The sequence below is a fragment of the Microtus oregoni genome, unplaced genomic scaffold (genome assembly GCF_018167655.1).
Source record: "Microtus oregoni isolate MIOR12 unplaced genomic scaffold, Mior012 000022F_ref0000154, whole genome shotgun sequence".
NCBI lineage: Eukaryota > Metazoa > Chordata > Mammalia > Rodentia > Cricetidae > Microtus > Microtus oregoni.
The window spans coordinates 2,111,610-2,125,831 of NW_024543081.1; the positions used below are offsets into that span (position 1 = coordinate 2,111,610).

Consider the following 14,222-nt stretch of genomic DNA (forward strand, 5'->3'; position numbering starts at 1 on the left):
AGGTCAATTATGTGCTAGGTAAACGAGACATCTGACAACTAGGCTAAATTCTACAAATGGAATACAGAATCCATGTATACAGAGACAGACTTCAATTGTTTCATTTACTTATCTTATTTACTATTGTTGCCGTTGCTGTGTGTTGTTAGTATGGTGGAAGGGAGTGACACCATGACTTTATCAAGGCAGACCTTTTCCATCAAGTTATAACCCTACATCCTAAGGTCTGGCAGTCATCCTGATTCACGCTCAGATCGTGTCTTGTCTGTCTCCTTATCCCTGCCCCCACATATCCTCTTTTCTTTGGGACCTGAACTCCTCACTGACGCAGGTCTCCAGCAGTCAGCTACTGGTGCCCTGTCAACAAATGCTTGTTTACAGCTCCACAGGAAGAGTCACAAATAAAGCTATGAATTCAATGTTTGGGAGATTACAAAGATGAATACTGTATACTTCTATTTTAGCATAACCCCTAAAACATAAAGGAGGCATATATAAACTCTCAGGGACCCACAGAGGTCAATCTTGATGTTATCTCAGATTTGGATGTATAGGAAAGGGATTTGAAGGAAGAGAATGATTAAACATGTGTTTCCATGATGCAGCAAGAAGGGCTGAGAAGAAAAGGAAAACCAGTGTGCTACACAATTAGGGTGGCCAAGAGCAAGTGATGGATGCTTGTTAGAGCCCAGCCCCTTCAAGCTACTGTGAAGAGCTGACAGGTCACACACAGAGCCTGTAGCCTTTCCCCCATATCTCTCATAAGGAGCCCAAATAGCCCTTCCATACCCACTCTACCAATGATTAGGCACCAGACTGCAGTCATGTAGCACAAATCACATTCTACGCTGCTGACTCCTCATGATTCAGGACTTCCCTTCCCTCAGAGACCTCACTTCTTCTGAAGGGTTTTGTTGTCAAAACATTAACAAACCTTGCCTGAAAGACAATATGCCTCAGCTCCTTTTTCTGAAGCCTATCTTCCCCTGTCCCTCCTCAAAACCTAACATTTGATGCCTCGGCTTGGATAAAGACACATCATTGAGAGGAATGGTTTTGATGAGACACTTTGCCAGCCATTGGTGAATAAACCCACTAAACTCACTGGCTTGCCAAGATGGATTTTGATGGAATTATACTTTTATCTGTCTCTGATCTGGGGTAAGTAGATATTTATCACATCTTCCCACGAAAAGTTAACATAATAGCAAAGAAACTAAAAACAGAAAAATTCGTTCAAGCAATAATAGCCTTTGTAATGATTCAGTCACACAACATGGCTGACACTTCTGGGTTCCAGGGCCACGCTTGTGCGGACAAGCCCTCAGGCAAACGTGCCTAATGGTCCTGGGAATCTTAAAGGACCCGATGTGACCCACACGCAGCATGGTTGCATCATCTACGTATGACGCAACTGTGTAAGTCCTTGCATGCATATGTGAGCTCCGTCATCTGCCTATGACATAACCACGCCCTCCCCTTGTGCGCATGTGCTAGGCAGCCCTTAAAAGCTGGAGGTGCCATCTTCAGTTCTCTCTCTCTCTGCACATTAATCCTCACCAGGCCTGAACACCCCCTACCCCCAATAAACTCCTAAGCAGGTTTGTTGTGTGTTCTATGTTTCCTTCTCACTCCTGCCAGGTAACTTCAGCCTTATGTGTTGTACAGAGAACAGTTGGAAGACAAGGTCTGTGGAAATGTAAGGGGCATATTTGGAGTCAATTACACCTCAATAGCTAGATGAGGCATTAGACTGAAAACACCCACCTACAGCATTGGGTAAACTTTGACATGTCCCCAGAGGACACATTAACCTGCCCAAGAGAGGGGTGAAAAGGGTCCCAACATCAGCTATCAGCAGAACAATAATTCAATCGGAACCACATGGGAAGCTATCTTGCCTGATAAGAACGGTTATCAAAAGGACAGAAGCTAAGATTGCTATCAAGAGTGTGGAAAAAGGGAACACTTACAAACTCTTTGTGAGAATACATTAGTATAGACATTGTGGGAGACAGAATGGAAGTACCAAAATATAAAACCTAAATGTAGGATCAAGATGTGGTGGCTTGAGCCCACCCTGGTCATTACATATATATTTAGACTAGTCAGGTCTTTATAATAAGATGCTTTGACAAAACAACAAAACAAAACAAAACCTAAAATTTTTTCTTTTCTTTTGCTTTTTTGAGACAGGGTTTCTCTGTGTAACAGTCGTAGCTGTACTGAAATTAGCTCTGTGCAACAGGCTGGCCTTGAACTCACAGATCTGCCTGCCTCTGTCCCTCAAATGCTGGGATTAAAGGTATGCATCACCAACACCCAGCAACCCTAAAACCTAAAATTAGCACTATCATAAGATTTAGTAAGCTCATTACTGAATCTATGTCCAATGGAAGTGAAATGTTAAAAAAAGAGATTTGTACTTCCATGTTCAGCAAATATCCAAATATGAATCAAAATATGACATCAATCTAGGGACCCATTAGGAAGTGAATGAATGAAAAGGATGGAGTATACACAAAATGGAATGTTATTTAGCCTCATTTACCAAAATCTTATCACTGAGGCACAATGGGAATGAAACTAAGGACCAGCAAATGAGCAGAAGGCAGACAAAATAATAAATCCCGTCACTCAAACCTAGAATACAAAGTGGATCTAATAGAGCTGAGAACAGAACAGTGCTTACCAGAGGCTTGGATGGCAGGGAAAGTGATGGGAAATTGCCAGTCACAGACACATAACCATGGGATTAGGATTTTAAATGTCCACAACAGATAAATGCATAGAGACAGAAAGTAGGCAAGTGATTTCCTAGAGCCAAAGAGAGAAATAGGCAAATGTCCGGGGGAAAGAAATGGGAACTAGGGCAACTGCTTAGGAATTTAACTGTGAAGTGGTGAAAAAATTTTAGCATTGACTCTGGTAATACCAATACAACGTTATACAAACACAGGTACATACAATTGTAACTGCATTTTAGGGAGGAGCTCTCAGTGTGTCACTTTATTGCTCTAGTTCACGTCAACCTAATCAGTGATCCTCCTGTCTCCACCTTTCACAATTGAATTATATACTTTAAGCACATGAGTTATATTATGTGTGAATTATGTTTCAGTAAATCTGTGTTTGTGGTTATTTTGTTTGTTTGTTTTGTTTAGTGAGGCAACAATGTGGAAGAGTAGGAGGAAATGCTGTGAAAGGCCAGGGCCAAATAACAAGAGACAAACAGAAGTGAGGCCTGGAATATTTACCTGATAAATAAGAGACGTTGCCCCCTTTGATTGGTTGGCATCAGCTCCCAACAGAAGCAAACACTCCACCATGATGCCATTATTCTGGTCACAGGCTCTCTCTAGCATTGTGCTTTTCAGCTCATCATCCACAGCTAGCTTTGCAAAACATTTGCAACACAGATTGATAAACTAGAAAGAATGGAAATGAGGATTAGAGGCAGCTGGGGGGATAACATTTAGCCTGTAGGCATCAATACACCGTATACCTGCTCATCTTTTTGCTCCATCACGCTGGAGGACATCTGATGGAATATTACCAAATCAAATGAGTAGTGTACCAGAAGCTTGGCGAAAGACGCTGACAATTCAAGGATTGCCAAGATTGTCTGCAATCCCTGGAAGAGGAGCAAAACTAGTTATAGTAAATAATATAAGAAATTATTGGTAAAAAATAACTCAATGATAAACAACAGTTTATATCTGATATTTAATGCCTCCCTTGCTCATCCAACTAAGCAGAAAAACTTGGATTTGTGTCTAGAGACTGTACACCTTGAAAAAATTGTAAAAGCCTCATTCTCTCAGTACTTAGAAACATCCCCTGCTTTTTATCTCCTGTTGAACCAACCTTATACCATCATAACTCTACATAAAAACAATTATATGTTTGCTTTAAATATAGCTTGGTGAAAATTATTTCAGATCTCTACTTTAGGAAAAAGCAATCAAGAAAGAAAATCACTAGAGGCAAAAGCAGCTCACGATAAGTCAGAGAGGATGCCCATTTTTATAATAATAACTTGTAATTGTTCAAAATCTATCCATCTCCACTGGCAATGCCTCCTGACAATATATTAAATATAAAATAATTATAGGTGGTAACAACAAATTCTTTAAATTATTATAGTTTACTTTGTCACATTGAAAGTCCAGAATGACTCTGGAGACCACAAGTGAGGTATGCTTTGTGGTATCTACCATTTCAGAGAACGAAACCTAAATGTTTCTACCTTGAAAGAAAAATAAAATATTTTGGGCAAGTTAAAAAAAAAACTCGCTACTGGAATTTCTTTAGCATTTTATGGGAAGAAGAGAAGGCAAGCTAATGCAGTGATTCTCCAGATCTAATAATGAACACTGGGTCTTTATAGGCAATGCAATTATCTGCACCATCTATAATTGCAATACTGCAAAATGATAAGTAGTTTTAATTAGCTAGAATGTCCAACTGGTTTACAGTGAGAGTTGCAAGGGTACTGGTGGGGACCTGTGTAAGCTCCTGGCTCCCTAGAGGGTACGCACCGTAGTTTGCACTTCAGGAACATCTTGAAAGCGCTGTAAACTGGACACCAGAATTTTTGCCAGGAGGTGCCCTGTCCGTATGCAGAAATTCTTCTTTGTAATCAAGCATCCTGTAAGGTGTAAGCCCAGGCATTGAATCTCTAGAATAAAAGACAAAAATCACAATGGTAATTCTCTCAACCTTATCACTGGAGGAAAGAATTAAGACAGACAGCAAATAACCGGCCCTAAATATGGTCCCAACTTTCACCTGTACCAACCTTGGTCGTCTGGATACATTTGCAGGGCATGAAGCACGGAGTCAACTGCGCCATGCAAGGACAACATCTCTAAGGCGTCAGGAAGATGTGTCAGAGAAGATAATACTTTCAGTCCACATTTCTGAACCCCAGGATTCCCAATGAACTAAAATCAAAATCAAAAGGAGTTTAAGAAGAGTTAGTTACTGTCAGAAACAAGGTTTTAATGCATGTCTCCATTAAAGCCAGCTACAGACTGGTAAAACATAATTCAAAGTATGGGAATGCAGCTTAGATAGTAAGTGGCTGCCTATCATGAAAAGTCCTAGATTTGATCCCCAGTATAGCATCAAAAAATTCGACATGGTGGTACACACCTATGAAACCAGTACTTGGGAGATGGGGGCAGGAGGACCAGAAATTCAAGGACATTTTCAGGTATAAAGTGTGAAGTCAGTGTGAGATCCATGAGACTCAGTTTCAAGAACAAAACATAACTGATGTGTCCAAATACAAATTACTATCATTATTTCTGCCTTCTATATCACGAGTTACTTGTATGCATCAAGAATAAGCCTTTTAACCTTCAAGTGTGTGTTGTATGTCAAGTATTGCACTAAATACACATATTCCACAATAATTAAGTCCCTGCTAGCAGCATTGTCAAACATGCATTGGAGAAATGATGGCTTCTTCAGTTCACACTGCTGGAGAACTCACCACAGAGAAGCATAAGATAAAAAGTTGATACCTCTGTCTCCTCTTCTGCGCAGTGGACCACTTCTGTTAGAGGCTTAGCTCATCAGGGTTAGAACAATTCAGCCCTACACACTGCACATCACAACAAGGAAACCGAACGAGGGATATTTGGTTGAAAAGCCATAAGCTTAACCAGTCTCAGGACTGTCTCTATCCACAGGATGCTCTAAGAGAGCTTAACTCCAAGTAGCTGGTGGATTTTATTTCATTTCTTCCCTTCAAAGTGCATCAAGCAATAGTTTTGTCAAACTTCAAAGATGTGTAGTTAAACTTAAGTCACACGAATCCTGTATCAGTCTTAGGCCTGGAATATTAGTGGGTCTGTTTTAGAGACCTAGATTACCATCACCACATCTTTTCTTTAATCATGCTTTCTTTCAGTAATTTGAGATTTGTGGGCATCTTGATGGAATCTTTTTCTCTTTCAAGGACAAGCTACTCTCTATGAAGAGGAAGCATGTGTGCTGACAGCCTCGTTCCTACACCCATCTTTCAATGCCACTGTTGTATGTTTAGCCCTGGCCATCTCTGGCTCCCCCTATGTGGACACTACTCTCCCACCTCTCCAGTAACGTGACTATTCAGCTTACAGGGCTTCCTTCAAAGAGTACCACAGTGGCTTCCTCAGGACTTAATTTCACACAGATACATCATACAACCACTTATTTCACAGAATCTCCATCCCCAAATCTATTTTCCCCCATCACTGCTACAGGACAATGCTGAGATAGCCTCAAGCCAGATCACAAGCTCTAATGCAACCTACACGGCCACAGCCTCCTGTCTCCTGCCTTCGTTTGTCTGTAACCAGTCTACAGATATTTACCCTTCTCTCTTTGATCTCTCAAGTGTCTATACTTATCACTTTCTTCCCCACAGGGACTGGGAACCTAATCAGCTCCTCTTTGTGCCTTGTTCTCCAACTCTAGCTGCTCAGCTTGTCTTAGTTTCCTGGATTGTTTAAGCAAGACACTCTTACCCTCCTCTTCTTGGAGATTTTGTTTTTTGATGCTACTAGTATCTCATTCCCTACTTCTGAGTAGTAAATACTGCATTATCTTTGCAGTGAATCAGTGATGTGCTACATTCTGTAATCTGAAGATCATAAAGAATGGAATAATATCAAATATATCAGCTCCAAAATGGTTAGGAATTAATTACTGCAGAAGTACAATTGCGGTCTCACCATATGAAGGTAGAAGTGTTTGGTGATGTCTTGGTACCCTGCTCTCTAACCCAACCGTCATGATACAGTGTTACTAGGGTCAGGAATAACTCTGTCCATGCAATCAACATGGACTGACATTGGAAGCCAGGCCAAATATTCTCATTAGAAAGGAAGCATGAGCTAAGATGAGAGACAGTTTCCCTTTTTCTTCACTTCTGAATTTATTAATAGGAAAGTCTACACCCACTACCTCCACACTCTTGCTACCCTTTAATTTTATATAATCAGACCACTCTCTTAACTACTCTGAATTAAAAGCATTGAGAGAAAAAAGTCCCCTAACAACTTAATTGCTGCCTTCGCACTCCCTGAGTTCCAAGGACATGCTACTCTATACCATGCTCCAACTTTAAAGCCATGTATTTTTCATTTTCTTCCTGCAACTCCAAACTGCACAAAATTCCCTCCCAAAACTCCATTCACAAGAGAGATCTGCATATTAACACATCTGCCTTACACAACTGAGCAGGCTATATTTAGGAGAATATATAAATATGTGCATGTAACAGCAATTAATGAAAAAAAAGGCCATGAATTAGGAATAGAACAAGAAAAGCTATGTGGGATGAGTTGGAAAGAGGAAAAGAAGGGGAAATTACATAATTATAATATAATCTCAAAAATAAAAGAAATATTTTTAAATTGTACACATTACATAAAAATTTAAATAAAAAGTAATTAAGTAAAAAAAATTTGTGTATACTAGCATTTAAATTGTCACAAATCGCCACACTGATTTCCAAAGTGGTTGCACAAGTTTGCATTCCCACCAGCAATGGATAAGGGTATCCCTTTCTCCACAACCTCTCCAGCAAAGGCTATCATTGGTGTTTTTGATTTTAGCCATTCTGACAGGTGTAAGGTGATATCTCAAAATTGTTTTGATTTGCATTTCCCTGATCGCTAAGGAGGTTGAGCATGACCTTAAGTACCTTTTGACCATTTGAACTTCTTCTGTTAAGAATTCTCTGTTCAGTTCAGTGCCCCATTTTTTAATTGGGTTAATTAGCATTTTAAAGTCTAGTTTCTTGAGTTCTTTATATATTTTGGAGATCAGACCTTTGTCTGTTGCAGGGTTGGTGAAGATCTCCCAGTCAGTAGGTTGCCTTTTTGTCTTAGTGACAGTGTCCTTTGCTTTACAGAAGCTTCTCAGTCTCAGGAGGTCCCATTTATTCAATGTTGCCCTTAATGTCTGTGCTTCTGGGGTTATACATAGGAAGCAATCTCCTGTGACCATCTGTTGTAGGGTACTTCCCACTTTCTCTTCTATCAGGTTCAGTGTGTTCAGATTGATATTGAGGTCTTTGATCCATTTGGACTTGAGTTTTGTGCATGGTGATAGATATGGGTCTAGCTGGTGGGAATGCAAACTTGTGCAATCACTTTGGAAATCAGTATGGCGGTTTCTCAGGAAATTTGGGATCAACCCACCCCTGGACACAGCAATACTACTCTTGGGAATATACCCAAGAGATGCCCTATCATATGACAAAAGCATTTGTTCAACTATGTTCATAGCAGCATTATTTGTAATAGCCAGAACCTGGAAACAACCCAGATGTCCTTCAATGGAAGAATGGATGAAGAAAGTACGGAATATATACATATTAGAGTACTACGCTGCGGTAAAAAACAATGACTTCTCGAATTTTGCATGCAAATGGAAGGAAATAGAAAACATTATCCTGAGTGAGGTAACCCAGACCCAAAAAGGATCATGGGATGTACTCACTCATAATTGGTTTCTAGCCATAAATATGGTCACTGAGTCTATAATTTGTGATCCTAAAGAAGCTAAATAAGAAGTTGAACCCAAAGAAAAACATATAGTTATTATCCCTGCTATGGGAAATAGACAAGATTGTTGGGCAAAAAATTGGGATCTTGGGGTTGGGGTGGGATGGGGATAAGGGGAGTAGGGGAGAGAAAAGTGAGAAGGGGAGGATGGGGGGGAACTTGGGGAAACGGGATGATTGGGGATAAAACAAGGTTGGATAGAGGAGCAGGGAATCACATAACTTAATTAAGGGAACCACCTTAGGGTTGGTAAGAGACTTGAACCTAGAGTGGCTCCCAGGTGCCCAGGGCGATGTCCCCAGTTAGTTCCTTGAGCAGCTGAGGATAGGGAACCTGAAATGACCCTATCCTATAGCCATACTGATGAATATCTTGCATATCACCATAGAACTTTCATCTAGCGATGGATGGAGATAGAGACAGAGACCCACACTGGAGCATGGGACTAAGCTCCCAAAGTCCCAATGAGGAGCAGAAGGAGGGAGAACATAAGCATGGAAGTCAGGACCACGAGGGGTGCACCCACCCACTGAGACAGTGGGGTTGATCTATTGGGAGCTCACCAAGGCCAGCTGGACTGTGACTGAAAAAGCATGGGATAAAACCGGACTTTCTGAACATGGCGGACAATGAGGGCTGATGAGAAGCCAAGGACAATGGCATGGGGTTTTGTTCCTACTTCATGTTCTGGCTTTGTGGGAGCCTAGCCAGTTTGGATGTTCACCTTCCTAGACCTGGATGGAGGGGGGGAGGACCTTGGACTTTCCACAGGGCTGGGAACCCTGACTGCTCTTTGGACTGGAGACGGAGGGGGAGAGTAGTGAGGGGGGGAGAGGGGCAGGAGGAGGGGGAGGGAAATGGGAGGCTGGGAGGAGGCAGAAATTTTTTTTTCCAATAAAAAAAAGAAAAAAAATGTCACAAATCATATTGTGGTAGATAAATTATAGCTCTATGCATCAGTGAAACAAAATGAGGATGTACAATTTTGAGCAGTTGGCACAAAAACATGTTTAAACTCAGACCGCAAGACCATATTTCTCCTTCCTTGACACAGGCACCTTATGATCATGTGTCCAAAGCCCAAAGTTTAGTGTCGTCTCAAAAGACAAAAGGAGGATTGCCCTATTGAACTTGCTGTTTGGTTAATTGTGCCATCTTGCTTGACAGGCAAAGCCAGCTTCCTGAGCGTGCCCTAATTATTAGCAGGGACCTCACCTTGTTTTTACATTCTGCTGACTTTGTCTTGAAATAATTGAAATTTTCAAGCCAGGGAAGCTGTAATTTTCTTTGATATTGAACTCCATGAACCATGTATTCAGTTCTGTTTCTAAACCCACCATCAGTCAGGCACAAAGTGACTCTCCTTGTATTTTATATCTTTTTAAAGTTATTACATTATTGATTTTTGTGAACATGTGAGTACATTTGTGGGTATGTATGTACTGGTACACACCTCCCACACAGAGGTCAGAGCACCACTTGTGGGAATGAGTTCTTTCCTTCATTCATCTCTGTCTCAGGGACTGAACTAAAACCATCATGCCCTTGGTGACAGGTACTATCTTAGACGTCTCGTCAGCCCTCATGTTTAATATTTTCACCTCTACCTAATTTTTAGTCAATTATTGATGGACTGCCTTAACCTCTAACCTTTGCAGAGCCAGCTCAGCAACCTGCTAATAACTTACAACAGGAAATCTGTGATTGTCCGTACAACAGAATCACCACAAGTTACAGTGTCTAAAACATCTAAACATAGGATACACTACTTACAAGCCCACAGCAGGTTTTCATTAAATCACCTACTTCTTCATCTTGAAAACAGTATTCACTGTGTTACTGTTAAAATATGGATCAAGATTAACTTATGAGTTCTGACTTGACAAGTGGTTTCCAAGAGAAAACTTTGGAGACATAACTGGAAGGATGCCAACAGGCATTAATTAGAAACATCCTCCACCCTGCACTCCACAACCTTCAAGTCTGTCCAGAGAATTTGCCCATCACTGATATTTCGATGTTTTTTTTTTTGTCTCAGTATAGCGAAGGCTACCCTGTAACTCACTTGTAACCAAAGTTGGCCTTGAACTTGTGGCAATCCTTTTGCCTCAGACTCCCAAGAGCTGATATTACAGGCATGAGACACCATAGATGGTTGCCAAATTGCCTAGAAATATTGTTAAATATTGTTTCTTGTTTGAATCCACATCATGATTATAGTCTACATATGTGGTAATAGTTGAGAACTTTTACATATGTACATAGATCAATTTAATATTTTACCTTTACATTCTATTCAGGTATTATGTGTTTTGATCCAAAGAGTAAATATTAAGCTTCTATGTTTTCCCCAAATGGCTGGCCTTAAACTCCAGTAACATAAATCTCTGTGTGAATTATCTTTCTTTCCATGTTGAGCAATGTCATGCATCAACTGCACATTTTTGCTTGTGGCTAATTCCTGAGCCAGAATCTTATGGAACTGACCACATTTGCTCCAGTGCCAATGTCACACGTTGTTGCTAACATCTTACAAAATATTTGGTTCCCCCATTAAAATTAGGCCACATGACTTATCTCTCCTTCTCAGTTCTCTTGCAAGTTGTCTTGCAAATTGACTGTTTCATGTACATCTTATACTTGCTTACTTTGTTTAAGAAACTAGTACTGTAACTTTTATAAAGGCTTCCTATATGCAGCTCAACATTGCTTTTGTCTTCCATGAAGGTCTATCTTCTTGTGTGTTCAATTATTTGTCTGACTCTTCTACCTCTTAGATTCACTTTTCTGCAAACATTTAATGTCACTTATATAAAATTCCCTTTTGAGAGTGTTCTCTTTTCCACCTTTTATTTAATACTTGCCTTAATTCTTAAGTTGTCAATATTTTGCTCTGAGTTTTTGAAAACCAGAAAGTCTTGACCTGGAACCATCTCATCAGTAGAATGGCTTTTACTGAACTGAGTTCCCTGTTCAGAGAACCAGGTGTGTCTCTGCAGACACATACATGTAGATCCACCAGCATGCTGAAAGCCTACCTTGTTCCCCAGAAATGACAGTAGACAAACAGGAATGTATGGAATAGATGATGAAGCACTGTCAACAGCTCTCAACAGCTCTCAAGATGCAGCATGAGCAGACGGACGATTACCCAAAGAGAGATTACCTTCAGCTTGAATTATAATGTTCTGTTTTATATATCAAAGCCTTGGCTCACTTTAGTAAGTACTTTTCTTAGCCAGCTGTGGCAGTGCACACTTTTCATCCCAGCACTCAGGAGGCAGAGGCAGGCAGATCTCTGTAAGCTCAAGGCAAGTATGGTCTGCAAAATGAGTTCCAGGACAGCCAGAACTGTAGCACAGAGAAACTGCGTCTCGAAAAACTAACTAACTAAATAAATAAATAAATACTTTTCTTAGTCTCTTTTTTGATAAATAATAGCTGAATCTCAAGACATTCTTCTTGATAGCTCTATTGAGATCATACTCATGATAATTCATCTTAGGAATGCCATGAAAAATATGCACAGGCATCAGATACGATGGTGATGTTCTGTCTAGTGTGTCTCTGTTCGCTGAATCTTTTACCATTGGACTATGGAGGAAGGATGATCCATTAGAAATAAAACAGCAGCCCAGGTCCCAACATCTAGACCTGGTTCTTTCGTTGACTTTCTGGTTGAGCAAACACAGGTAGAAACTTGCATTAGTTAGCTGTGCACTAACCTTTCTCTTAGTATAGAACTCTTCACTCCAACATTCCTACCGTCACCCTGACTTCTAACTACATTAATTCTATCTCGGTAAACAAAGGAAAGGAAAGGGAAATTCAAAGCTCTACCCCCGGTCCCCAAATTTCATAGTCTAACTAATGGTATAAAGGCAAAAAGTCCATGTTCAACATACCCTATCCAGAGCTGCTAGAACTAGCTTGTGGATGTCAGTCCTGAGATACTGTTTCTGGAACATGTTGAGTTTGCATTGAGAGTCATCCCTGGATTCTTCTGGTATTCCTAAATTCAGAACAGAGAAGTAACAAAAACAGACAAATTATTCTCTAATCCATTAGGTTGAGCAAACTGCCACTTGATAAAAAACCTAGGATAATTTGGGTTGGGCTAAACTCCCACCCTGTAGAACTGTTCATCTTCACTTAAAATGCATTTGCATCTCTGCTGTATTTCAGTGAGCAGGGCTGCACATGTTCCTGAAGCTTCTCATTGCTCCACCAGCAGTTGTGCCAACCAGAGGCAGTAACTTTGAGTAGCAAAACCCCTGGCCACATGCAATGAATTTCTCTTGACATCTTCCTCTTATCATGACCAAATGAACATTCCCAATTTTTCATCTCTCCTCTCTGCTTCCCAGAATGTAAGAGATTTCCCTTCCATAGAACAGCCTGCAAGTTGTGTGCACTGTGAACATTTAGTGGCAGGCCCATAGCCATCTCCCTATGTCTAAGGGTCCAAGCACAGTGTTTCAGAGTAACAGTGATTTGAGAGTCTGACACTAACATATGGTAGAGTTAGGCAGCATCAGTTGAAATCTTCTAAAATCTTTCTGTCTGTGCACCTTAGTTTTATCACCTAGGTACTGCAAAGAAGAATGGTAGACACATAGAGTAGAGACACATGGTAATGCCATGCATGTTAGTGTGCACACATAATGATGTGTTTCCTAGCATGTATTTATATTTATATAGTATGGCCTTAAAGTCATCATTTTAAAAAGCGTCAATAATCATCTAACTAACTATTGACTCGTTTAGACTGCTTCAGGGTCAATTCCCAGTCATTCTAAGAGAAAGTACTGGGCAGGAGAGACAGAGATTAAGAGCACTTGCCACTCTTCCAGAGGACCATGCTGTGGAAATAATCCTTCTGTACACTGTGAATATGGATTACTCTCATTGGTCAATAAAGAAGCTGATTGGTCTATAACAAGCAGGATATAGTTAGGGAGGGACAGTCAAACTGAGGATGCTGGGATGAAGACAGGCAGAGTGAGGGTGACACCAACCACCAATCGAGGAGGCAAGATATACAGAAAATGAAGTAATAATCCATGAGCATGTGGCAGAATGTAAATAAAAGATATGGGTTAATTTAAGGATAAGAGTTATCTAGTAACAAGCCTGAGCTATCAGCCAAGCATTTGCAATTAATATTAAGCTTCTAAGTGGTTCTTTGGGAACTGTCAGGCAGGAGAGAAATGTCTGACTACAGAACCCAGACTCAGTTTACCAGTCTCATATTAGACAGCTAACCACTGTCTGTTACCACTGGTGTCCACAGGCATTGTGTGTATATGGTACACTTTTAAAAAAATTGGGGACACGTGCATACACAGAAAATCTTTAACAAAAAGGTGTATATTCAAAGTATGTTTTTTGATCTAAAAGATTATTGCTGCTTTAATGAGCAGGCATGATTATACGTTGCTGCTCTCTAAGAATCCATCCACCTTCAAAGGAATAAACTGTGAGCACTGAAGATTAAAAAATGAATTGGTTAAGTTGGACATGGTGGCACATGCTATTAATTCCAGCACTCAGGAGGCAGAGGCAGGCAATCTCTGTGAGTTCAAGGCTAGCCTGGTCTACAAAGCATACTTTATATAGTTCTGAAAGTCATTTGCATTACCGCTTGGTATCAGAGTT

The 14,222-nt window shown here is 40.4% G+C and overlaps 1 protein-coding gene across 2 annotated transcripts in view; it reads right to left on the reverse strand.

Annotated features, from left to right (window-relative positions):
• Positions 1–14,222, reverse strand: part of Lrrk2 (leucine rich repeat kinase 2) — a 130,257-nt gene that overhangs the window by 80,855 nt on the left and 35,180 nt on the right. For both annotated transcript variants that reach the window (XM_041672590.1, XM_041672591.1), the window contains 5 exons: positions 12,470–12,576; positions 4,802–4,946; positions 4,542–4,681; positions 3,506–3,634; positions 3,258–3,428 (listed from right to left, as the gene is read on the reverse strand). In XM_041672590.1, coding sequence (XP_041528524.1) covers positions 3,258–3,428; positions 3,506–3,634; positions 4,542–4,681; positions 4,802–4,946; positions 12,470–12,576 — 692 coding nt within the window. The remainder of the gene's footprint in view (positions 1–3,257; positions 3,429–3,505; positions 3,635–4,541; positions 4,682–4,801; positions 4,947–12,469; positions 12,577–14,222) is intronic.